Source organism: Malus domestica, chromosome 15, assembly GCF_042453785.1.
Source record: "Malus domestica chromosome 15, GDT2T_hap1".
Lineage (NCBI taxonomy): Eukaryota > Viridiplantae > Streptophyta > Magnoliopsida > Rosales > Rosaceae > Malus > Malus domestica.
This window is the reverse complement of record NC_091675.1, coordinates 4,209,574-4,234,990: the sequence shown is the minus strand read 5'-3', so window position 1 is coordinate 4,234,990 and position 25,417 is coordinate 4,209,574. Positions and strand designations below refer to the sequence as shown.

Sequence of the window (25,417 nt, the reverse complement as noted above, 5' to 3'; positions counted from 1 at the left end):
AGCCTACCGTGAATCCGACTATCGCTTACTCATTTTACCCAACTCATGAAGAAATTCTAGATTATGGAAGCGTCCTTGAAGAGACGAATCCTCCTCCCGAGAATCGTGAGATTTCGGTCTATTATGCTAGCTTAGATGATGTGTGGCGTAGAAATGAGATGATTGTCGACGATGCATTAGCATTTGCAGTAACTACTGAGATCATGTCGAGCGATGACATTGAACCGCGTTCCGTTGATGAATGTCGACGTAGAGCTGATTGGTCAAACTGGAAACAAGCAATCCAAGTCGAACTTGATTCACTTGCGAAACGTAAGGTGTTTGGACCTGTAGTTCCTACTCCTCCACATGTGAAGCCCGTTGGCTACAAGTGGGTTTTCGTTCGGAAGCGTAATGAGAAGAACGAAATTGTGCGTTACAAAGCTCGTCTTGTAGCACAAGGTTTCTCACAACGCCCCGGGATTGAATATGACGAAACTTACTCACCCGTTATGGATGTGATTACTTTTCGATACCTTATCAGTTTGGTAGTTTCCGAAAAACTGGATATGCAGCTGATGGACGTAGTAACCGCGTATCTCTATGGGGATCTTGATACGGAAATTTATATGAAAGTTCCCGAAGGACTTACATTGACTGGTTCAAATATTTCCAAACCCCGGAACACGCTCTCAATTCGGCTGAGGCGTTCACTATACAGTTTGAAACAATCCGGAAGAATGTGGTATAACCGTTTAAGTGAGTATTTGACTAGTCAGGGATATGTGAATAACGAACTATGCCCTTGTGTGTTCATTAAGAAGTCACATTCCGGATTTGCGATTGTTGCAGTATATGTCGATGACATGAATCTCATCGGAACTCCTGAAGAGCTCGCGAGAACTGCTTCGCACCTGAAGTCGGAATTTGAGATGAAAGATCTAGGTAAGACTCGATACTGTCTCGGCCTCGAGATAGAGCATTGTTCGGATGGAATCCTAGTACATCAATCGAACTACACCCAGAAGGTGTTGCGCCGTTTTAATGAGGATAAAGCGAAGTCTTCGAGTACTCCTATGGTCGTTCGTACGCTAGATGCAAAGCGAGATCCCTTCCGTCCGAATGAGGATGATGAAGAGATTTTGGAGCCTGAAGTTCCTTATCTAAGTGCGATAGGCGCTTTATTGTACTTAGCTCAATGCACTAGACCCGACATCTCCTTCGCTGTTAATCTTTTGGCAAGATACAGCAATGCACCAACACGCAGACATTGGACTGGCGTGAAAGACATCTTCCGTTACCTTAAGGGTACTACGGATTTGGGCTTATTCTATCCCTACGAATCCTCGAGTGATGCCGCACCCTATGCTCATCGGGTTGATTCTCGCCTTGTTGGTTATGCCGACGCTGGATACTTATCTAATCCGCACAAGGCGCGTTCTCAAACGGGTTATGTCTTTACCGTTGGAGGCACCGCAATATCTTGGAGGTCAACTAAACAGACCTTAGTTGCCACTTCGTCTAACCATGCTGAAATTCTCGCCTTACATGAAGCAACTCGGGAATGCTTTTGGTTGAGAGCAGTAGTGGGCCATATTCGAAGCTCCTGTGATCTTCATCCCGCCGTTAATGCCCCGACGACGATTTTTGAAGACAACGCAGCTTGCATCGAACAGCTCAAGAAGGGTTATATCAAAGGAGACAACACCAAGCATATTGCGCCGAAGTTCTTCTTTACACATCAACAACAAGAGCATCAGAAGATTGAAGTCACGCAAATCCGATCACAAGACAATCTGGCCGACCTCTTCACCAAATCACTACCGAAGGCGACGTTTCAGAAGCTTGTTCATGGAATTGGTATGCGTAAACTTTCTGAGTTGTAACTTTGCTATTTCTCTGTGGAATTATGTCAAACTCAGGGGGAGTATCTTCTAGATACTTGCTTGATCTTAATGTACTCTTTTTCCCTACGATTATGAGCATTTTTCCCACTGGGTTTTTGCTACCTAACTAGGTTTTAACGAGGCACCCACCTTGGGCTGGTCATATCCCTGATGACGTCCTGTAGACGTTTCTTTTGACTTTGCATTTCTCACGCATTTTTCCTTAGACTATGGATTTTGTCCCTACTTGGGTTTTTGCCATAGCCTTAGGGTTTTTTAGTGAGACTTACTACTTATGCAAGTTCCTACCTTATTGAGAATAAGCGTTGTTCCTTGGAATCAATGCCGACGAGTCGACTTCCTCAACTTCTGCATGATGCTGAATCTACCTTGAGTATTTACCCACTCAAGGGGGAGTGTTGTAAACATTCCTAGTTTAAGTATGATTGTGTAAATCCTAGATAAGATTTGATTCTAGTTATCATTTCCTATTACAACTTGTATTACTTGGAGAAGAAGGAATATCTTCTCTCCCTTTACTACTATAAATAAAGGCACAATGTAGGAGGGATAACAACACACACATTCCCCTACAATTCTACAAACACACATCTCTCTCATCTCTCTCTCTGCCGCCGGCCCTAGTCCATCTGTCAGATAAAATAGACCACAACAGAATTGACTACGTATAGGTGATTGATTATTAAAGAATTTTGAATGTATAATAAATATAATTTGAAAACTATTATTTAAGCTATAAAAATGTAATTTGCCCTTTTCATAAATATATTTTTTCATTAAATATAAAAAAATTGGAATGAGCAATTAGATTAAAGAATCCCAAATTATTGTAGGGAAATAAACGTACAATCATTTATAAGTTAGATCATTTGACCCATCACAAAATTAATGTAGAAAAAAAAATTAAATTGCTCATCATTCCTCTCAAATGTTATCTAATATCATTAATTTATGGAATGAGTAATATTTAAGAGATCACATATTTATATTAAATTGGTTGGTGTAACATTTCATGCGGCAAATGAGAAGACAATTAATCTTTAATAAGATAAATTTGTTCATCAGCCTGACACGTCATTAACCACGTCTAAATAGTACACAAATATATTACAAAATATATGCTATCTATGTTAGTATTTTAATAGACGAAGATTATAAAGGACAATACTATCACTCCTCTAATAGCGTACACCTTTCATCATTAGTATGGAAGAAAATAAAAGATTAGGTTTAATCTCCCTGATTATTTCACGAGTAGTCTTTATAAATGAGATCGTTTCCAGCCAAATTAAGAGGTGTGCTATCCACACACTTATTTTTACTTCTCACATATCTCTTGTTAATTTATATTCGTTCATCTTCTTCAATTCATCTGATCCGACAGCGTGAGAGAAATAAAAAAAGATGTTTGAATATCACGTTCCCAAATTAATTATTCAATGTTTTGGTACCTGAGGTAAACGTTTCTACTCGAAAGCAAAGAAAAAGTAAAAAGACACTTTCGTCCTCAAAGTCGACGGACTAGACAAGATCATGAAGATCTCGAGGAGGAGAAAACTGGGAGCCACCTAAGTCGCCACGCGTAAGCCATCGGAGGCCTCCGCTGTCAGAGGAGGACAAAGAGGGTCACCGCCAACACGAGAACTCCAAGCCACCAACCACGTGCTAACCCGACGGAGCTCTCACGTGCCGTCCGTACAGATTTTGTTGTCTGCAAATTACACGCAACCCTCCCCGGAGTATTTACGAACCTCGTAATTTTCAGGGGGGTCCCACTGCTATTACATTTTTGGCCACCTGTCTAATGCTTTTCTTTATCCGCGATATTTTGACCCGTAAGGTTGAAGATAGAATATAGACCCGAAATCTGCGGGTGGGTTTTGTATTCCGGGTCGTAGTAAAATTATCCAGACCAGGGCCGTGGTCCGTGAGTATTCATAAAGGCAAATGCTCAAGGGAATAAATGCGCAATTGATTTCTATACAATTAATTTCCATCTTCTTTTGTGCGCTCTTGTTTATTTTTTCTCGCTTTGTTATACACAAAATCAATAATAAACACAAGTATGCATACTAATTTTGTCTGAAATTACAAGTATAGAGATTAAACATTTGATTATATAAATTACTTTTACATGATTTGAACTTGAAACTTGTTATTTTTATTTATTTTTATGAATAATACTATTCAGTATTTTGGTTTCAAAAAATAGTTGTTCAATATACAGATAGTATACGTATTATTTCTTTCAAAACATGTTAAGTGCTTGAATGTAAAAATTGTTCGTTTGTGAACGAAGAGTCGCGAATTCAAATTGTGGAAACAATTGCTTTGCAAAGTAAGAATAAGATTGAGTACGATAAACGTCATTTTCCTTTCCTTCCGACACTTGCAAGCGGAAAGCCCTATTAGTTTGAGATCGCTTTTTTTTATTGTTAAATGGTAAAAAAAGGCAATATTCACATAATACCTAATCGAAATTGGTAGAAAAAAATGTGCTGGATTAACTCTTTCTTTACATTCCATTTGCCAATCCGAATTTATCTTATTTCATATTCTTAATAGGTAGAGCAGTGAACTAATACAAGAAGGTCAAAATCGAAGTGGTTGGAATGTTGTTGCATGATTCCATTGCCCCAAAGCAATATTACTATGCTTGATCTTATCTTCCTATTTGTTTAATCATGAAGCATATCCTCCATTAATTTGGTGCATGCTTTTTCATTTAAAAACACCTAATTAGTATATTAATTAAAAATTAAAAATTAAATCAAATCAAAGTGAAACTGTGTACAACATGCACACCGATTTGTAAGATTAATTTTTTTATTGTATAGCACACAAATATTTGTTCTTTTATTTTTATATATAAAGTTAAGGGCTCGATGAACAGTATTTTTCGTGTTACAAGCTTCACAAAAAATAATTAGATAAAAATGCCTCTCAAACAAAAATTTCAAAAGCAACCCAAAACAATGCATCAAATGTGGCAGAAGTATTTTCATTATTTAATAGTATTTTATAATAATTAACTTTTTTTTAATAATTAGTATTTCAAAATAGATTAGCAATAATGTGATTCAATCAGTTTTTCATTAAATATTATTTTTTCTATTTTTAAACACGTTCAAAACATCTTGAGAGGTGTGTAATGTCGATTATAAAAAAGGTATTTCGCACGTGGATAATAATGTAACTATATACATTAAGGGGGAAATTGTGAGTTTAGCCCCACAATGAGTTATAAATAATATAATTTAATATGTTGTTTATTAAATATTGTTTTCTCTATTCTTAATATAAATTCAATAGAGACCAATTTTTTCATGTGAATTCAGCAGCTTTAATTGGTTTATGAGGAGTTTCTTCTAGCATGATTTAAGATTATTCATTTACTTCAAATATTTAGCTTTTCTTTTGTCAATTTACGCATATAAATACATTGAAAAAATGTGAATCGTGCATAACACGTCATGATTCAATAAATGCATTATGCACCGTATGAGCATATGCATGAAGGTAGTACAAGTCTGATCAAAGGACGAGAACAAGGTGAAGTAGACAATTTGTTATTTTCAAAAAATTAGTAGCAAATTTGTCATTCAGCGTGATTAAACTTAAACTTTTCAATTAATAAGCAAGTTTGATATATCGTAATGAGAATGTTAAAGAAATTTTTTCAAAATGTGACTTTTCATGAACTATTTCTTTCAACTAAACATTATTTCTTATGCGAATACTTTAAAACTTTATACAAAATAAATAAAGTATATTTCTTACCAATTGATGAAGAGTTTTAAAATATTCTTAATTTTGTTAAACCATTGGTTTTCCCACAGAAATTGCAGTAGATGTTTTGTCACCACGGTTAAATCCGACCCCCATTATGTGACTATGTGGCCTACTTGGCATTATTTAACCCCCCCCCCTTCTCTCTCTCGCTCTCTAAACCGGTTATATATAAGAGCGACTCAGCTGCTATCTAACCTCGCATTTGAAGAAACTTCGAAGTCTGAAAGGTCAAAACTCCTAAACCCCACCCGAAATAATGATGCTCGGAGAACCGACTCGACTCCACCCGACTATCCAAGTCCCACCCTGGGACTCATTTGACGATCATACCCCCACCTCACCCTTCCTCATCCCCGTTCACTCCGTTAACTCTAACGGCAATGCCTCCAACGGAGGAGACTTCTCCCCGCTCTCTCCAGTGTTCCTCGACTCCCTCGCCGCGCTCCACCGTTACCTCCCGTCGAACGAGTCCGACTCGCTAGCGGAGGACCCGGACATGGCCATGAACCCGATCTCCTGTGACCAGTTCCGGATGTTTGAGTTCAAGGTCCGGAGGTGCGCGCGCGGAAGGTCCCACGACTGGACCGACTGTCCGTACGCCCACCCGGGCGAGAAGGCCCGGCGTCGCGACCCAAGAAAGTACCACTACTCCGGTGCTGCATGTCCTGACTTCCGCAAGGGCCACTGCCCGAAGGGTGACCTGTGCGAGTTCGCTCACGGTGTTTTCGAGTGCTGGCTTCACCCGGCTAGGTACCGGACCCAGCCATGCAAGGACGGGTTGGGCTGCAACCGCCGGGTCTGCTTCTTTGCTCACACGCCCGAACAGCTTCGGGTCCTTCCCGGGCAGAGCCCGAGAACCCAAGGGTCGGGAGCTTTCGACTCGTATCCATTTGGTTCGCCCCCCGCCTCGATCCTGATGTCCCCTCCATTATCTCCGCCGTCTGAATCGCCGCCAATGTCGCCAAACAGTCCTCAACATGGCCGTAACTCGGTGAGTGAACTCGTTGCGTCGATGCGAAACTTCAAGCTTGCTAAGATGAAAATGAACTCTCCGCCTTCATGGGGAGCCCAAATGGGATCCGGGTTCGGTCCGTCTCCAAGAGGGTCCGCCTTCCGATCCGGTTTTTGCAGCCTTCCATTGACCCCGACTCGTACAACGGGTCGGGTCGGACCGAACCCGGTTGATCTCTGGGATCAGCGTTGCGGGGAGGAGCCAGCAATGGAGAGGGTGGAGTCCGGGAGGGATCTCCGGGCAAGAATGTACGCGAGGCTGAGTAAGGAGAACTCTTTTGGCCGAGTCGCCCGTGTTGACTCTGGATCGTCGGCTCCAGATGTTGGATGGATTTCGGAGCTAGTCAGCGAGTGATTGTGTGAAGACGAGGAGTCGCGTAAACCTGACTGCTGTGTTACCTCGTTTGTCGTTTATCCGTTTCGATTCATATTTTTGTCTGGTGCGGTAAAAATTGGTGGCCTTCTGATTCTTCTGACCTTTTGTTGTGAATAACGCGGTTAATATGAAGCTTTTTTGGTGTAAATGGTCGACGGGAAACTGTGAAGAAGTTAATTTCGTTTTGCAAATTTGTACAGAAAAAAACAACGAAGAAGAATTTTGTCCGGGCTGCTGGGGATTTGGGTACCTAATATTAATGCTTTCATCATTGTTTATGAAATTGTTATTTTCTTTTTTATTTTTCATGTTATATCAAATTTTCTCGGATAATATCATATTTGTATTTTCTCCTTTGTTTACATGATCAAATTGAAGCTTAATTCCTCACATGACATGTTTACTTATTTGAAATGCGTCAATCATAGCTTATTTCAAATCACCACTTAATTCAAAAACGTAAATCACTAACTTGGCTTATTTATTTGTTTTTTATGTGTATTAAATAAAAGTTTTAGCCGTTAAATCGTTGGTTAGGATTAATTTTCAGGACATTCCATTAGGGTATAAAAGGTTAAGATGAAGAAAAGTCGTGTTTTGGCTTCAGGCTTTGGATTCTCTCATGCAAATGTATACGAAAGAAAATCAGTACTCTGTAGAGCTGTGTATTTATTGCCCTTTTTAGAGCATTTCCAAAGTGATGTTAAATTTTAAATATAAAATTTGAATTTAACTGATATTTTGATATTTTTTAAAATTTTACTCTTCATTAGATATGTCAAATTAAATATTATTTTATTACACTGTTTCTTCAACCCAATTCATAAAGTTTCTATCTTTGTGCAATTCTTCATCTGGGTTTTGCTAAAATCCAACTTCTGATCCCTACCCTCAATTGTGGCGGCCGTGGAGCAAATCAACGGTTCAAATTCACGGCACGTCATCCCCATCCTCCCCCTTTTCCTTCTCCTCCTTTTGAAGACATCCAAAAACTCTGCGCCGACGGAACCGACGACCACTCCCAGCAACCGACAACCGGCGCCGCCACCAAAAAAAGCCTCCGCTATTTTCCATCGCGTCCGAGTCACCAACTCGATCCTCCGCGCCTGGTCAGCCGCCCAGCCCTTCACGTATTATGGGAAGCAAGTTCGTGCTTGCTGGCTTCTGCGTTTGGCTTTCTGCTTTTCTTCTCTCTGTACTCTCTCTGGTTTTCCAAAATTCAAGCTTCGGTCTTTCTGGCTTCTTCGTTTGCCTTCAGTTTCAGCGTTTCCCATAAAAAAATTAATAAAAATATATTTGACGCTGTCAAATTTGATAACATTGTCATCTCAATTTAGTTTTTCAGTTGAAAAATATTACAATTGTCTTTTTTTTTTTATTATTATTATTGTTAATTTGAACATTTTAATATCTTATTTAAAGATTATTCATTTTAATTTTAATGCAATGGGTGTGTGAATCTGTGGCTCACTTACTCTCTGGGAGTTTTATTAGCAGGGACCATTTCTTGATTTAATAATAATTTCTCACTTTTTTATCATTATAGAGTTGTCAAGTGTTATTCGCGTGATTAAAATAAATAAAAAATTAAATAAATTTTTTTAAAATCTACGGTTAAAGGGATGATTAGTTAAAATTAAATTTCAAATAGAGTTAATTAATCATAAAAATTTAAGCAAGTAATCGATTAAAATTATAATTAAAGAAATAAATTAAAGATTTTATATAAGTTGCACGGAAAAATTGATAAAAAAATAAATAACTTAAAAAAAATTTGGTCTGCAGGAAAATAAATTTAAAAAATAAGAAATTAGTTCTGCAGGAAAATAAATTTAAAAAATAAGAAATTAGTTATTCTCTTCTTCTGCCAATTAAACAAGAATAAATTTAAAAAAAAGGACGATTCCTGATTAATTTCTTTTTGCGAACCAAACAAAGCATTGTAGTTAAAGTGTCCATTTAAAATATTTTATAGGATGTGATATCTATACATTCATTTTTACTTCTCTTATCTTTTTAAGTTTTTCGGCTGTCGGATCGGATTAATTGTAAAAGATCAAGGAATATAAATTAATAAGGAATATGTGAGAAGTAAAAAAATATGTATGGATAACACATTCCTATTTTAGTATTTGGATCCTCTCCTGAGCTTATGGAGAGGATCCTCCTGACCAACACATGTGGGCCGTTGGATGAAAATCCAACAGCTACAAACAGGGATTCTTTTAAAGTTATAATAATTATAACCGTTAGATTTTCATCCAACGGTTCACATGTGTTGGTCAGGAGGATCCTCTCCTTAAGCTCAGGAGAGGATCCAAATCCCCTATTTTATAGTTAAAAAAACTGTGTGGTTTGAAATTTAAGAAAATGATTAAAGATGTGTAAAGTAGAATTATATCCAGCACCACTACCTTTGTCAGTAAACAATTATATCATCTGTTTTTCAGGCAACAACGTGATTGGATTTGTGACGTGGCCTGTGGATAAGCCCGTCCTTATCCACTTGGAAAATCTTTCTTATCATCCGGTTTTGGTGCCCCACTTGTGTTTGACTATTCTTCCATCTTCAGGCGTTATCTGGAAAAATATAATATCTTTGATGTGAAGGTTTTGAACTTTTGAACACGGGATATGGTCAAGGAGCCATCATTGTCTGCGGGCTGTAACTCAAGTTACTCAATGCTTTTGTAGCACATTTCTTCCGGGAGAAATCCAGACTCTACCAAAATAAGATTCTCGATGGATTATCCGACACTTTATATTTTAGTATAATATTTTATAAAGTTATAAAGAGTTCATTGCGAGACCCGTCTCTCACCTTGAAAGACTTATAGAAGGAGTTTTAGCCTTTATTTTGATTCGAAACACATTTCAAAGCTGCAGACTAATGATGAGATAATTAAAAAGACGCGAGTTGAAACTCATTGACGTTTATATGGCGATTCAGTTAACAAACTGGGATTTAAATATGAATATTAACGTTCATGCGTGTGATAAGCCTCCAGCTCGAATTGAATCTTATGGCTTATGGATGATATTTGTAGAATGTTTCGAACTCGCTTTGTTCATAGTTAAAATACACATTGTCTTGATTCTATCCATCTATAGAATCAACCAAAGGTCAAAATGGAAGGATAAGAGAAGCACATCCATGTAAAAATATAAAATAATAATTTTATATTGCAATCAAATCCGCAAATACTGTTTCTGATTAATAAATCTCATTAAGTCCATAAGGTAGATATTAATTATTGAGTTTAATAAGAGTAAGTGCTGCAGGCCGCGAGAAATTTTTAATTGTAATGGGAACACGAATGGTATATCATATATTTTTATGTAAGTGATGAAATTTTTTTATTTTTTAAATTATTAACTTTTTAACATATATATCATACTGTTTATATAACGACACGTGATATACTGCTTCGTGTGACGATCACATTGAAAAATCTATCGCAAGCTGCAAGCTGCAGGATTAGTAAATGAAGGAGTGATTTAATTAAAAAAACGAAAAGGGGAGACAAAGTGGACGGTGTTTCCTAGGGTTTCGTTTATTTTGTCCTCTTCGTCGAACCACGGGAACTTTTTTAGTTGGGTGGGAGGGGACGAATCCTGTAGAGGCGTGCCCCTCAGAACTGTTTCAGTTGGTGGGTCTCTCTACCATCAAAAGCTCCAATCACAAAATGTAATGCTAAGGAAATTAAATTTAGAGAGAAAATTTTAAAAATTAAGGAACATAAAAGTTGATGATTGATTTATTATTTAAACATTGATAAACATGCTTATTTTTATTGGTGATACATCATTTAGTTTGTAAATTTAATTTTAAAATTTAATCTTCCCAACATTAGACATCACAAAAGCACTTTCAAGTTTGTGTTTCAACTCTGTTTGACTACGTGCAATGCTTCTGTAAGGATCAGCAGCACTCTATGTTGATCACCTATCACGGCTGGACCTGATTCTTCAGAAATCAAGTCCCGTCCTTTCTGTAATATCCAATAATCCATACTATTATAGAAAAATTAAATACTTTGATAGTTGAAAATGTTTTCGACTAAGTTTGACCGAAAAATTAGTGTTTGTAGTGTTTTTTTTAGGTCAAAAGTGTTTGTAGCTTATGGAAAGCTTTCATAAAGAAAAGCTTATCCAATACTTTTTCCATGTATGGATGTGATATCCTTACTTTTTTTAACTTCTCACGTATCTATCTAATTTTCGATTATCGGATCAAATAAATTAAAAAAAATAAAGAAAATGACATAAATTAACAAAAATTGTGTGAAAAGTAAATATGAGTGTGTGGATAACACACCCCTTCATGTATAAAGCACTTCCAAATGTTTAAGAGGAGTTTAATTAACATGTTGGTAATAAAATCACTTCACTTTAAACAAAAATGTTTATAAGCATAAATACTTTCTCCATAAACAATTTGAAATTGACCTTAAATATGCATAAGCAATTCAACAACAATGACATAAGCTAACGCCTATCTCATATTTAAAAGGATTAACACGTAAAAGAGGTATACGATCACTTCTTCGTCCGACCTCATACCCCTCGTATAAAAATGTGTTTACAACATTAAGGCTTTAAAATAACTAAAAATGCTTCTCTCAACATTTGTCATAGGAACTCGAAAATGTTTGTAGATTATAAAAACATCTTTAAAAAATAGTGTGATGAAAAAATACTTAAAAACAATCGTGTTTTCTAATAAGCATCCCCGATTAAGTAAACGTTGCTTGGGACCCCGAGTCCCTCTCAATGTCTCATACATTGTCGCAATCGTGCTTAGATTGAGAGAATTGTATGCTAATCTTTGGAGCTAATTTCCCCTTTGACCCATCTGTTTGTTGGGTGTTAAATTGCTTACAAGAAGGAAATACATTAATATTTTTTAATTATTTGGATTGAAAATGTAGTGGTTGCATAAAATGATGGGGACAAGTTAGGATCTTATCCACATATATATATATGGATATCCATATCTGTTTTATCTTATATAAAATGTCGTGTAATGCAAAACAAATATGTAATGATTAGCTCTTAAGTTTGATTTCGAAGTCATTAAAAATATATTTAAGTTAATGGAAGTAGTAATTAGAAAAATAATGTAATCATCATTTTAATGGAATTACTATGGTTCGGGTAAATGATGACGAATTTCAGATCCATATTCCACATAACACGTCCTTAGTTTGATTCCTAACACTGGTGAATCACATAATGGTGAGCAGAGAGAGGTTGAAATGCCTTCATGAGTTTTTTCGACCCCCAAAAAAGTAGAATGCCGTAACAAAACTAACAGTTGGTCCTTAAAAAAAGAAGAAGTAAGAAAGCATAGGAGGTGTAACTTAGGTTCAAAATTTCGGCATTAATATTTTCTTGATTTTACATTACTCCACTTTTTAAAATCCCTTTAGTTCTTCTTGGTATTAACGCAATTATGCAAACTCCATAAATTATGATGCGTATGAAGGTGCGTATAGTTAATGTTGGCACACCATATATCTAACTATTGTGTACATTGTGTATGATTTTCGATTATTGACTCGTGATATATTTATGGTGAAATTCACGATATGTTTACATTAAGTGGCAGAGGATTAGGCTAAGTTATATTATGAACTAGCTATGATAGTTAGTTCAATTTTTTTATCGATGAAAACCAAACTTAAACCACAAGATCGTAATGCTAAGTGGTCAATAAATTATATATGACAATTCATGTTTTTTCTCGTGTGGGGACAATTTGAATCAAATTATTTTCTTAAGGCGGGTTGATACGGTGAATTTAAATTTGATAATTTATTACATGAACCATTAATTCGACACAAAAATTCGCTACATAAAAATCAACATTCTTATGATTGTTTGGGACAGCCAAATTCCTTGTTTTACATTGGATTCCATATTCATTCAGATTCGCAGTTCGTACATTAAAGAATCTTTTTTCTACTCTTGGAAATTTCTGACTTAAAAAAAAGAGTATGATATCCATATACTTTTTTTTTAGTTCTCACAATTTTCTTATTAATTTTTGTCCATTGATCTTCTTCAATTCATCCGATCCGACGGTTGAAAATTATAAAAGCATGTGAGAAATAACAAGTGATATGTGGATGTGACACTCCTTAAATAATCGTCGCAGTACACACGACACGTATATCAAATGCCTTATTCACTGGGCTAACATACACATTTATAGCCCATACCAGCCCAGCCCAAGTGGATCGCACTTAGATCACATTGGTTCTGCATATCCTGGGCCCAAAAGGTAATTGGGTTGTGAGGTTATCAAATAACTTCACAGACCAAGAGCAAGATTGTTCCTTTATCGTGGAGTGATGGAGAAATCCTACCATTCAAGCCTTTCGTCTCGTATTTTTCTCGGACGTCAGAACAAAGCTACAATCAGTAAGATTTCAATTCCTTCTATCCCGGGGGTCCGCGGGCGTTGGCATGGCGGAAGAACTGCAATAGCAGCGGCCCAAAGTTCGAAAGGGCTAGCTCTCACGGTACTTGTGTAGTTCATTTATTTATGTAGAACAATCGCTTATCACTAGTCTTGATTGAACTAGACATCACGAGTTATTGATTTGGTTCATAAGATCAGAGTTTGCTTTTTTTATACTTAATTTAGTATATACCAACTTCAAAGTTATTCGAGCATGCAGAGTAGGAAGAGACTCCATATTAGAAAGAAAAGACAAATACACACAGAAACATAATTATAACCGTCCGTGTACCAAAACACTCGCCGTGGATTGTGTTAAAATGATACTGTTGATGTAACATTTTGTAGAAGATTACCGACGGAGAAACGTAAACGTGAGTCCGTGACAAGGAATCTGAAGACTGAAAACAGAGAAAACAACAAAATACAAAGTCAAAAGGAGAGAGCAAAAAGCAGTCACCGCCCTCAAGTTTTACCCCTTTTTGCTACCTTATTGTAATGGTTAAAATTTTTAAATGTAAGTTGGTCCAAAGCCATGAATAGTAAAATTAAATTTTACTAAAATAGCACAAAGTAATTTTACTAAAATAGCACAAACCCACTTTGAAAACTTCACTTGATTTGATTTATATGGATAACCAAGCGATTTTCAAATCAAATAAATTTTTTTTTAAATGGTATTTAGATTATGATAAGGAGAATAAACAGTTTAGATTATGATGTTTTTACGATAAAATGATGTCACCTCGACAATAATAAAAAAAATGAATGTGTAAAGAATCAACAAGCAACTACATATACATATAGGATGGTTATAAAAAAATAAAAAAAATAAAAAAAACCCTCAACTCTTAATTCAACAATCACATGGTTTCAGATTTGGGTGTTTTTTTGTATACATGATCTTTTGAGGGAAGACCTAAAAGATAGACGTTTCAGATCGTTAAAATATTTTATGAAATAGGTCCCACAAAACATGTGTAAAAAAAGTAATGTCACAAATCCATCCCATACATATGTATGTAATTAGCCACGATTTTCTTGCCATTTGATCGCAAAGCATGTTGATAAGCAATGTTCTTTTTACCACTAATCACTTGTCAGTGGAGAAAATCAGAGAGTAGGGTTGTGTTCCACTTTTGCCTCTCTTGTGACGAAGTCCATATTTTGTGACGCTAGCTTAGAACACATGCACCTATTAAATAGAATCAAACTAGTACAATTCGACCAACCAAATTAAAGGACATTTGCAACCACTGTGTTATTAGGTGTAAGACTAATAACTAATAAGCATATTATACTTTGAACGATAAAACAATGTTCTAATTTATGGGGAATGAAAACGAACTCTATTATCAAAAAAATCAAATATAAGTCTCTCACTTCTATAAATAGAGAAAAATAATACTAAATCGTAATATGAACGTCAACTGTTTTAATATTAATTCATCTCCATGATTAAAAGAACCAAATAATACAAAGTCAAATACACATGCATTTGACAGGGCATCTATCTTGTTAAGCAAGAAACAAGTATCACACACAAAATATTACAAGTGAAATTGAACAACAAGGGCATCCGTACAATGGTCAAGCGTTTTATTTATTATTTATTTATTTCAAGGTGCCACCATTTTATAAAGTCCTTCCTCCCCCAAAACCCTTTGCATTTTGCGCGTCTGAATTTTTTCCTTGTCGTCTCTGACCTTTCTGGTTGGTCCTTAGGGAGTGAGTGAGGGCACAGAGTAAGCAACCATGGGACGCACTCCATGCTGTGACAAAGACAACGTGAAGAGAGGCCCGTGGTCTCCGGAAGAAGACGCAGCTCTCAAGTCCTACCTCGAGTCTCATGGCACCGGCGGCAACTGGATTCTTCTCCCCAAAAAAGCTGGTCTCTCTCTGTCTCTCTAAATTCCATCTTTTGGGCTCAAAAGAATGAAAGTTCTAGGAGAAATGAGAAAAGGGTTTTATTTTCTTTGCCAATCTCTGCAACAGTTCTCAACTTTATTAATTTTTCTACACTTTGTAGGTCTGAGGCGGTGCGGGAAGAGCTGCCGTCTGCGGTGGCTGAACTATCTGAGGCCAGACATCAAACATGGAAGCTTCACTGAAGAGGAAGACAGCATTATCTGCAGCCTCTACAACCAGATGGGAAGCCGGCAAGTAAACAAATTTAAATGGTTTTTTTTTTTTTTTTTCAATTTCTTAATTTATAATCCGCAACATTTAATTTGATCAGTTTTCTAATTTATTTGCATTTTTTAAATTTCCCCCAATTTTTTAGATGGTCAGTCATTGCTTCTCACATGCCTGGAAGAACAGACAACGATGTGAAGAACTATTGGAATACCAAATTAAAGAAGAAACTTATGGTTTTGGGAGGAAAGGTAAAGAATATCAGTAGCAAAGAGAGAGAGCCCACGATTACAAACAATGCCATTTTTTCTGGAATCCGAAAAACTGAGGAACCCCAAGACCCTGCCTTCTCAACTTTCCAACCAGCCACATTGCAGACGCTATCCGATGTGAACTCTGGACTCAATGCCTACAACCAGACCCTGAGCTTAAACCCTGATCAGTTATACAGCCCCAAGTTCTTGGGTTTTTCAAATTTCGGTGCAAGTTCAAGGAGGAGTTTCAGCACCACTGTTTCATTGTCTCAGGAAGGATCAAGCGTTTCGGATTCGTCTTCGATTGCTGGGAACGGTTATCTTGATCAGGATTCTTGGTTTTGTATGGATTATGGATATGGTTTGGCTTATGATAATAATGTCAATTACTATGGCATGTGTTTTGAGAAAACAACCAGTGAAGCTGTCCCATCAGGCTGCACGGATTTGGGTGAATTGTTTCAAGCTGAAATTTACAACTACTGAATCAAAAGGGTTTGAATTGGTAAAGGAAATGGGGGGAAGAAAAATCACAAATTAGTTAGCTAGAAATGCTTTAATTTCTATCTTTGATTTTAATTTTTTTTCACTTGCTCTAGTTTTCAGTGTTGTTTGGAACTCTGGTGCTGTTGATAGATGGGAACATATTATGTAAATCAGATTTAAGTAAATGGCTAGTTTATGAACAATATGCATTGATCTTCACCATTCTCCCTATTTGTCACTTCATGTGATCGTCTTTGTATTTCTTGTGTAATGTGATTGAAATCCTGTGTTTGTTCTGTTCATGGATGAGAACATATTATGTAAACCAAAATAAAGTCGATGACTAGTTTATGAGCATGCATTGATCTTCCATTCTCTCTATTTGTCACATCAAGTGGTTGTACACCTCTATATCTCTCCCATCACGTGAATTGGAATTCTGCGTGATTGTGCTATGTGTGTGAAGGTTTCAACTTTCTCAAATTTGCCATTGTTGGGTTGTGAGAAATTTCTGAACATGACGGCCTCATCATGTTTGCCCGTTTCCTTTGTAGGTCAGAGGTCATCTCATGAGTTGTGCGGGAGTCTGGCCAATTCAAAGTTCATGTCCCTCTCTCGACACAACAACCATAAAGATATTCTGCCCTAGCTGTATTGATTTTTACAGTCATAACATACATCACGTTTGCAAGTTTGGGATATGAAGTGGTAAAAATCAAAGGTTATATATGGTCAATGAATTATTTAACAAAAAAAAAAGAAATATTTCAAGAAAAAATAATAATTCTTCTGATTCTCGAATATTTCACTTTCAGTTATAAGGAGACAAAGCGAAAACTAAGCTTAAGAAACAACCAATCTAGTCCGAACTTCGTCAGTCTTGTAACCTTTTGAAAGTTGAGGATATCATGAAAACGAGATATTTTTTACCATCTTCGAAGACATCTCTCTCTTCCTATCTTGACCTGATGGCAAAAAATATCAAGAAAAGCTGAAGATAAAACACGGTTGTATGTTATAATCTCTGGCTCGGTCAGCGATATGAACACATTGAAAGTTTGCAGCATCATATTTGTCAGATTCACATACATTAACATCATATTATAAGCTTTTAATTAGTCATGCAGATTGCGGTGCGCTGCCGAAGGTCCGATGTCACTGTTTGAAAGCTGTAGTTCAAATCAAAATATTAACTTAAATTGGATCAAATTGTTAATTGTACGGCCAAGTACTATGAAGTCTGACTATTCAAGAATCCAGAGTACATAATATTAAAAAAAATTAATAGGTGACGAAGCTATGATAATTTACTTTTTAGAGAGTTGAGAAGACTCACAGAAACATTACAGAGTTCTCTGACCATTATCATGTAGTTCACATGCGCCAGGAATCAAACTTAAACTCACCCGTATGAAATACGGGTTTAGAATTCACCCTACAACTGGGCCACTCCGTAGTGATTATCGAGAGGACATAATTAAATAAAACAATTGCGTATGAAGACTTTTTCATGTGTTAAGGCTAATCCATTATTTAAGCCTCAACCACTTCAGTTATTAACTTCATTAAACTTAGTTAATCATCATTGTTTTCGAAAAGCATAATTTAATAAACCATTGTAGTTTGTTAGTCATCACCTTAAAATATGAGATTAATTAATTAATTCACATGCTATAAACTACCAAAACATTGCATATTCTACATCCATGTGAGATGCCGTAATTAGGGTTTGTTTGACAGGCTTTAATCTGGTGTTTAAGTTTCTTAATTAGTGTTTATATTCCAATAAAAGAGAGGTTTAGAAAACTTGGGCTTCAAATTTTGTTTTCTATCTGTCTCTCTCATGTTTTCACATTGAACTCTAAAAATTGCAACTTAATGAATGTAAGTTATCTGCTTCTTGTTGGCATTATCTGTGGATGAATATCCCTTCCCCAAATAAATTTTAGAACACAACCAAAAATATGCATACATCCCATGTATCCCAAATAGTAATTACCTATCTAAGAGATATGTCCCATTTTGATATTTCTCGCTCATCGTTCATCCTTCGAATGATGACTTTGATGAATAAGAAAAAGAGAGAGGTAACATATCCACGTGACGTGAGAGTTTTTCTTATCGTTTTCACACTTGAGCAAATGCTTATGGAAGTAAGCAAAGGCAACCTTGTTCTCCATTTCTTGTTTAAGATATAAATCAAGTGAAGAATCTTGCAATTAATCAGATATGATTAAGAACAAAAACACCAACATCAAGCAGGAATCAGTGAGTTAAGATTGGACATATATCCCTTTCAAATTCTTGTTTATGACAGACAGAGTGATCTCAAGTCAAAGGAAAAAAAGATAATCTTATAAATGCCATTGCCAACTTTGTTGTCTGTCTAAAAGTTAAAATCTGAATTAGTAAAATATTTGAAAGTCCACATCAAAACAATATGTATAAGTTCTTGTTTTTCCTGTATATAGTCATATGATGATGGATTGATGGATTGATGGTAGATGGTCCCCCATCATTTATGTTTTGTTCTATTAAGTAGGGGAATCTTCTGATATTTAAACATTGCAACATAATATGATTTGTTATGGTGGTGGAGGTGGCGGTGGTGATGATGATGCCGGGTGATGGTGGTGGCGGCAGCAACGGTGGTTGAGTGGCAATGATGGCCACTCATGGATGTATGAATCCAAACAAAGAATTGATGCTTAACTATATAAATTCTGACTTTTATCAAAATTATAAGTTTATTTTCTTTGTTCAAACAGAAAATAAGTAGAGGAAGTTGTTATTGACATTCAAAAATGTCATTATGCACTCGTCTATGCAGTCTATACAAATTTTGCCCTTGTGTTTTTATATAGTTAGAGTGCTAATAACATCATATAAGCCTGTCATTTATCTATACTACACGGGATTGTGTTTCAATACTATACAATTTCTTTTTTCTCTCTGTCATTGAATCCTTCGATACATGATATTAACGAGGGTTTGTGGTGTAGTGTATGAATCTGATCTTTCATGTCCCTTTGCAATTTTTGCATGCATGTTTGCGGCTTTTGCCCACTTCCATACGACGACGTTTTACACCTTTAAATATGCATGGATTTAAAAATTTACATTGACAAAAAATGACATAAATAATTGGGTAAATTACATAGTAGCCCATTAGGTTTGAGGTTTATTACAACCTCATACAACATCTTTAAAACATTTCATTTTCATACCTCACGTACTATTTTATTTCAAAATAATACCTCCGTTACATTTTTCATCCATTGATCCGTTAAGCGCTGACGTGGCCCCCCCACCCCCCGGCCACCCGCCCGCTGAAACCCCATCCCCTTCATCATCTTCCCCATCCGTCATCCCTCCCTACAATCCAAATCCAAAACCATTCCCACCCATCCTCCACATCCTCCTCTGCACCCATCCTCCACCTCCTCCGCGCACCAATCTTCCCATCTCCCGAGCCCAACTTGCAACCCAGAAAAAAAGAATTAGAAAACCTAGATCCCATCACCCCACCCTCCACCCCACGACCGCCCGCCGAAACCCCATCCCCTTCATCATCTTCTCCATCCATTGTCCCTCCCTGCAACCCAAATCCAAAACCACTCCCACCCATCCTCCACATCCTCATTCGCACACCCATCTTCCCATCCCCCCACTTGAGCCCAACCTGCAACTCAGAAAAAAGAAAAAAAGAACCCATCTTCATTTTCCCCGACCCCTCTTCCTACAACCCACACATTTCTTCTCCCTCCCGTCTTCCCCAAACCCACCGTGCACCCATCCTCCACCTCCTCCTCATCTCCCCCCCCCCACCCGAGCCCAACCTACAACCCAGAAAAAAAGAATTAGAAAACCCAGATCCCATCACCCCACCCTCCACCGCCCCGGCTGTCCGCCGAAACCTCATCCCCTTCATCATTTTCCCCATCCATTGTCCCTCCCTGCAACCCAAATCCAAAACCACTCTCACCCATCCTCCACATCCTCCTTCGCACACCCATCTTCCCACCCCCCCCCCCCCCACTCGAGCCCAACCTGCAACCCAGAAAAAAGAAAAAAAAAACCCATCTTCATTTTCCCCGACCCCCCTTCCTGCAACCCACACATTTCTTCTCCCTCCCGTCTTCCCCAAACCCACCGTGCACCCATCCTCCACCTCCTCCTCCGCACCCACTACCTACAACCTAGAAAAGAAAAAAGAAAAAAAAAAACCATCTCCCTTTCCTTGCAACCCATATCATGTATTCCCCAATGAGTGTGGATTTAAAGAGTGGGGTGTGTAGAGGAGGGAAGAGGGTGGGTGCGGAGGAGGACGTGGAGGTTGGGTGCGGTGGGTTTGGGGAAGACTGGAGGGGAAAGAAAGGGGAGCCGGGGAAGATGAAGATGGTTTTTTTATTTTCTTTTCTTCTTCTTCTAGGTTGCTGGTTGGGTGGGGGAGGGAGGGAGGGAAGACGAATTGGGGATTGCAAGGAGGTGTGTTTCAACTTTTGTTTTTGGTTTTTTATTTTTTTATTTTTTATTTTTATATTTATTTAGAAGATTCAGGTTTTAAAAAATAATTTTTTTTTGTCACGTGGCACAAATGTGGGAGCCACATCAACGCTTAACAGATCAATGGATGAAAAATATAACGGAGGTATTATTTTGAAAAAAAATAGTACATGAGGTATGAAAATGAAATGTTTTAAATATGTTGTATGAGGTTGTAATAGACCTCAAACTTGAGGGGCTACTATGTAATTTACCCTAAATAATTGTATCACTAAATTATAACGTTGTATTCCCATCTGGTTTTTTAGTCTTTGAACTGGGGGAAAGAGGACACAGAGGTTCCCACTACTAGTTTTGCAAAGAAGCCTACAATATTCGAGTAAATTACAAAGTACACACTTTGTTATCTAAACTTATCTATCTACAGTGTGTCCTCAACATCAAATGCAGTATAAAAAGTTTACTAGTCAGTATGGAGAGAGTCCCAGCGATTCGCATCGTCGTCCAGAGTTTATTAAGCGTCCGCTGCTACATGTTACTACTGCACTCAGAGAAACGAAACCCGTCAGATTGAATGAAATTAACATAACGAAAGGCAGATGCATCAAATGCTTGCAGAAACATAACTCTTATTCAAATTCCAGCACAGGAAAAGATCAAGCAAATAAACAATCGGTGTCTTTCTCAATTGTCATAAGATGCATGTTAAGCGTTTTCAGCACAACGACCTTTTTTAAAATGACCTGCTTGTTCTTTGAATGATATAATCTCTGTGGTGTGCAACTACCGTAATTCGACATACATGTGGACCGTTTTCAGCATGCCATTTTTTTTCTTCTAAAATGACCAGTTTGTGCTTTGAATGATAATCTATGTGGTGTGCAATGACCCTAATTGAGCAGTGGTTGATGGTTGATACGATTAAGAAATCTTTTTCAAGTTTTGTGATAATTTAAATTGCATTATGTGCGTTACCCACTTGAGTGATAAACTATTATGGTTGTATTATCAAGAGAAATTATCTACCTTATACACATATAACCGCTTAAAGTGCCATCTCTGCCTGTAATGCAGCAAGCTCATCTTCCTCACGGTTATTTCTTTGAGGAGCTGGTCGTGTTGGCTGCCTGCCTGCTTCAGGATTTACAGATACTGGAGGTGCGGGAGCTGCAGGAGCACTTGTGGCTGGCTGAAGAAGCTCCTCCTCCAATTCAGCTCCTTCTAGTTCTTCAAGCTCTGCTTCCAATTCATCCTGCGAAAATAAAATTGTAATATTTGAACTATACGTTTGGAAAAAGCATTGAATCTATGAACTAATAACTTGCAAAGACAATACCTCATCAAAATCAGCTGCTGCACCGATAGGTGCTGACAATGCCTCCTGAATTTGTTTCATGCTTTCAGTTTGGTCATTGATCTCATCCATTGTTTTCTCCAAATCATCAATTTTCCTGTATAGGAAAAACGGGCCGAAGTTGAGTTACACTATGCAGAACAAAAGGTTACGGAATGCTTCATTTGGCAGAACCTCCAAAGACATTCATTCTTCAAAACAAAGCAATGTAAGCGGAAAGTGAAACGAGTAATTTAAGACGTATTTACGATTATGCTATAGTCATGGAAATGATGGACCATGGAATCTATAACTTCTATATAATTCAGTTCAGATGCAACTTACGTGGCCTTGTTCATGGCCTTCATTACAGAGGTTCCACTTCTCAATGCATCAACAGTTTCTGTCGTAGCGTTTGCGCCTTCCAGCATTATCATCTAAAACCCCAACGCAAAACAGGTCTTCAACATAAACTCTCAACACATGTAACTTCATTGTAGTTCAAACAATGCAACAAGTACCTGATCATGAATGCGCAATTGGAAATTTCCAAGCTGTTCAATTTGTTGTTCGTAAAGCCTCTTCCTTTTTAAACACTTTATCGCCGCTGTATTAAAAATAGCAACAAGGTATACGATGTAACAATAATTACCACACAAGAACATAGGTTTCACAATCTCGCTATAAGTCTGAGTCACACAGGTCCACTCATTTTCTTTTACAACCTACAGATTTACTCAACGGAATCTACACACGATCATGATCCCCTACCATGATTTGCGCGAAAAAATTCAGACCTAAGCAGGTAACTAGTGACTACAATTTGTCCGTCCACCGTAAATGGAAAACGCGAAAACAAAATTGGACACTGAACAGCCTACCCACATTCTTAGAAGCCAATCAAAATCGACATAAAGCAAAATTTCTGTTCGAATTCAATACAAAACATTCAAATGGGCTAACACAAAACAAAGAATACCGAAAAAATCGAATCTAACCTGTTCGGGTTTCTTACCATTTCGGTTTTTCGCTTGAGTAAATTGTTTAGCTTTCTCCGTCTCTTGAGCTGCCTTCTTCACAAGCACTTTCTCCTTCTTCTCCAGCATGTCAAGTGTCTGCAAAATCCCAAAAAGCCAACACTTATCAGAAGAAGAAAACACCCCAAACAATTACAATCACAAAACCCAATTCCTCGTCATAATTTCTGCAAAACATAACAAATTTAATAATAAAAAAAAAACCCCAAAATTCATACATCGTTTAATTTGTGAATCGTGGGCAGGGGACTGGCCTCCTGCTTAGCCTTCCCAAACGCTCGCTTGAACATTTTCGCTTCGATCGGTTCCCAGAACAAGAGAAAGCAACCGACTTTAAAAACCCTGCAACCAAATCGAAAGTTTTGATCAGCGACTTTGACCCATAAATACTTGAAAAATATATGACTGAAAAAAAAAATGCAATAGTCAACAAATGAAACTATATGAATTACAGTTATAAAAATTAAATTTATAAGAATTGAAAGAAAAAAATAAAAAATTTCAGACTGACAATATTCAAAACCGCGTTGAAAGGGAAGAACTTGGACAGGTAAACCGTAAAAGAGTAATGTGGAGGGACAACTAAAAACTGGTAGGTTTTTTTTGGTAGGAAAGTTAGTTAACTTTAACGAGAAATGGAGGGAGGCAGGTTTATATAACGGGCTGTGAGGAATTGTTTTCTGACGGACGAATAGTTAGTGGGAATGCGATGATTGGATTTGTTTGTTAGGCGAAGTAATGTGACCGGCGGTTTGTTGGTTAATATTGTTTATGAACCGGCACGCCGAAGCCTGTCGGTCCAAGCGTGTGTTAATAATAATATAAACCCAAACCAATCTTTTGGGCCAACTGCCCAACTTAACTGTTCACGTTTCCCAAACCCAATTTAGACACCGCAAAAATGTCATCGTGTTTACTTATCATGAATGAGTACCGAAAATAAATATTCGAATTCAAGAATTTTAAAATTTAGTAACACCTATTAAATAAAAAATATGTGGGTCCGACCTTAAAATCATTGACCAAATACTCTCAAATCATGAATGAGATCTAGAGAACTAATCGTATTATTGTGTTTATAGAATGATATTTCTCTTTTATTGACGAGGTGTCATAATTTCATTGTACAAACGTTATAATCAGAATCGTTGATTCTCTTTATCTTTATATAATGACCGTCTCTAGAAAATTTAATTTAATTTGAAGACCGTATAACTGTTCGCATGTATCAAACAAACCGATGATTATGGTAATACTAATAGGCAACATGAGTTGTCAATTTGTTTGATTTATATGTGACTAAACGGTTTTAGTATTGAATGAATGCTTCTAAATATGATGACAAAGATAATTTACAATTACAATTATAATATTTGTAATACAAAATATTGCCATGTACCCTAAACCTTAGATACAAAGAGCCATTCCAAGCTCATCCATAAAATCATCTTAAGAAAAAAGAAACACGTGAGTATTAGAGTATGATGATATTTACTTATAAATGATGGATACAAATGATTACAATGTAATGATATGAATAATACTTGAGTTCCCCAACGAGAGAATGCACATATTCCACTTCTTTCGAAAAAAATATTCATCATATCAATTTCATAATTAGAATAGTTCAATTTATTAATCTTCATTTGAGATCATCTTTACAAAAAATCATTCGAATAAGAGATCATTTAGTCATAATAAATATATTAAACAAATTGACAAAGTATCAAGTACCACATTCATAATGAATCATCCATTTATTTTATACATTTGGATGAAACACACGCTTTTCGATTCAAATGATTTTTTAGTATGGATGATCTTTGAATCAAGATTAAAAAACTAAACAACTAATTATGGAGTTTGTACAATAAAGATACGTTATTTGTAAAAGACGGAATATGTGCATTCTCCCATTGGGAGAACACAACTACTATTCTAATGATATTTATATTTTGTTGGTGACGAGTTCAATACTAATTTATTATGACCAACTTACTATGTCGCTGAGTCGAATAGAGCTATAATATGGACTTTGGTTTGTATATTTTTGCACTCCTTCCCCAATAGCTTATGCTACATCTAATGGAAGACCTTGTTGATGTCCGTATGAGCTGTTTTATTGTTATTAATT

General features: G+C 36.8%; 3 protein-coding genes across 4 annotated transcripts; 2 read left to right on the top strand and 1 right to left on the bottom strand.

The window, feature by feature from the left end:
- Positions 1-5,821: 5,821 nt before the first annotated feature.
- Positions 5,822-7,421, top strand: LOC103441009 (zinc finger CCCH domain-containing protein 23). The gene has a single exon (XM_008379711.4). The coding sequence runs from the start codon at positions 5,935-5,937 to the stop codon at positions 7,042-7,044; it is 1,110 nt and encodes a 369-aa protein (XP_008377933.2). The 5' UTR covers positions 5,822-5,934; the 3' UTR covers positions 7,045-7,421.
- Positions 7,422-15,182: 7,761 nt separating this feature from the next.
- Positions 15,183-16,631, top strand: LOC103455846 (transcription factor MYB87-like). Its single transcript, XM_008395450.4, has 3 exons — positions 15,183-15,422; positions 15,561-15,690; positions 15,816-16,631. The coding sequence occupies exons 1-3, from the start codon at positions 15,287-15,289 to the stop codon at positions 16,405-16,407; spliced, it is 858 nt and encodes a 285-aa protein (XP_008393672.2). The 5' UTR covers positions 15,183-15,286; the 3' UTR covers positions 16,408-16,631.
- A 4,545-nt stretch (positions 16,632-21,176) lies between these two features.
- Positions 21,177-23,910, bottom strand: LOC103455845 (vacuolar protein sorting-associated protein 32 homolog 2-like). Of its 2 annotated transcripts, XM_008395448.4 has the most exons (8): positions 23,795-23,910; positions 23,502-23,625; positions 23,262-23,361; positions 22,768-22,853; positions 22,592-22,683; positions 22,250-22,364; positions 21,940-22,165; positions 21,177-21,454 (listed from the first exon to the last, which is right to left on the bottom strand). In XM_008395448.4, exons 2-7 carry the CDS (start codon positions 23,571-23,573, stop codon positions 21,959-21,961), a joined length of 672 nt encoding a protein of 223 aa, XP_008393670.1. In that variant the 5' UTR covers positions 23,574-23,625; positions 23,795-23,910; the 3' UTR covers positions 21,177-21,454; positions 21,940-21,958. The 2 variants fall into 2 exon arrangements, with proteins under 2 accessions (XP_008393670.1, XP_028950480.1); XM_029094647.2 differs by lacking the exon at positions 23,795-23,910 and having other exon boundaries at positions 23,502-23,696.
- Between the last annotated feature and the right edge of the window lie 1,507 nt (positions 23,911-25,417).

Coding starts and splice junctions, on each gene's coding strand:
- LOC103455845 (XM_008395448.4), bottom strand. CDS start 23,573: ATGTTCAAGCGAGCGTTTGGGAAGGCTAAGCAGGAGGCCAGTCCCCTG. Junction 22,684..22,767: donor AATTGCGCATTCATGATCAG/GTACTTGTTGCA, acceptor TTGGGGTTTTAG/ATGATAATGCTGGAAGGCGC. Junction 22,365..22,591: donor AAGGCCATGAACAAGGCCAC/GTAAGTTGCATC, acceptor TTTCCTATACAG/GAAAATTGATGATTTGGAGA.
- LOC103441009 (XM_008379711.4), top strand. CDS start 5,935: ATGATGCTCGGAGAACCGACTCGACTCCACCCGACTATCCAAGTCCCA.
- LOC103455846 (XM_008395450.4), top strand. CDS start 15,287: ATGGGACGCACTCCATGCTGTGACAAAGACAACGTGAAGAGAGGCCCG. Junction 15,423..15,560: donor TCTTCTCCCCAAAAAAGCTG/GTCTCTCTCTGT, acceptor TACACTTTGTAG/GTCTGAGGCGGTGCGGGAAG. Junction 15,691..15,815: donor TACAACCAGATGGGAAGCCG/GCAAGTAAACAA, acceptor CCAATTTTTTAG/ATGGTCAGTCATTGCTTCTC.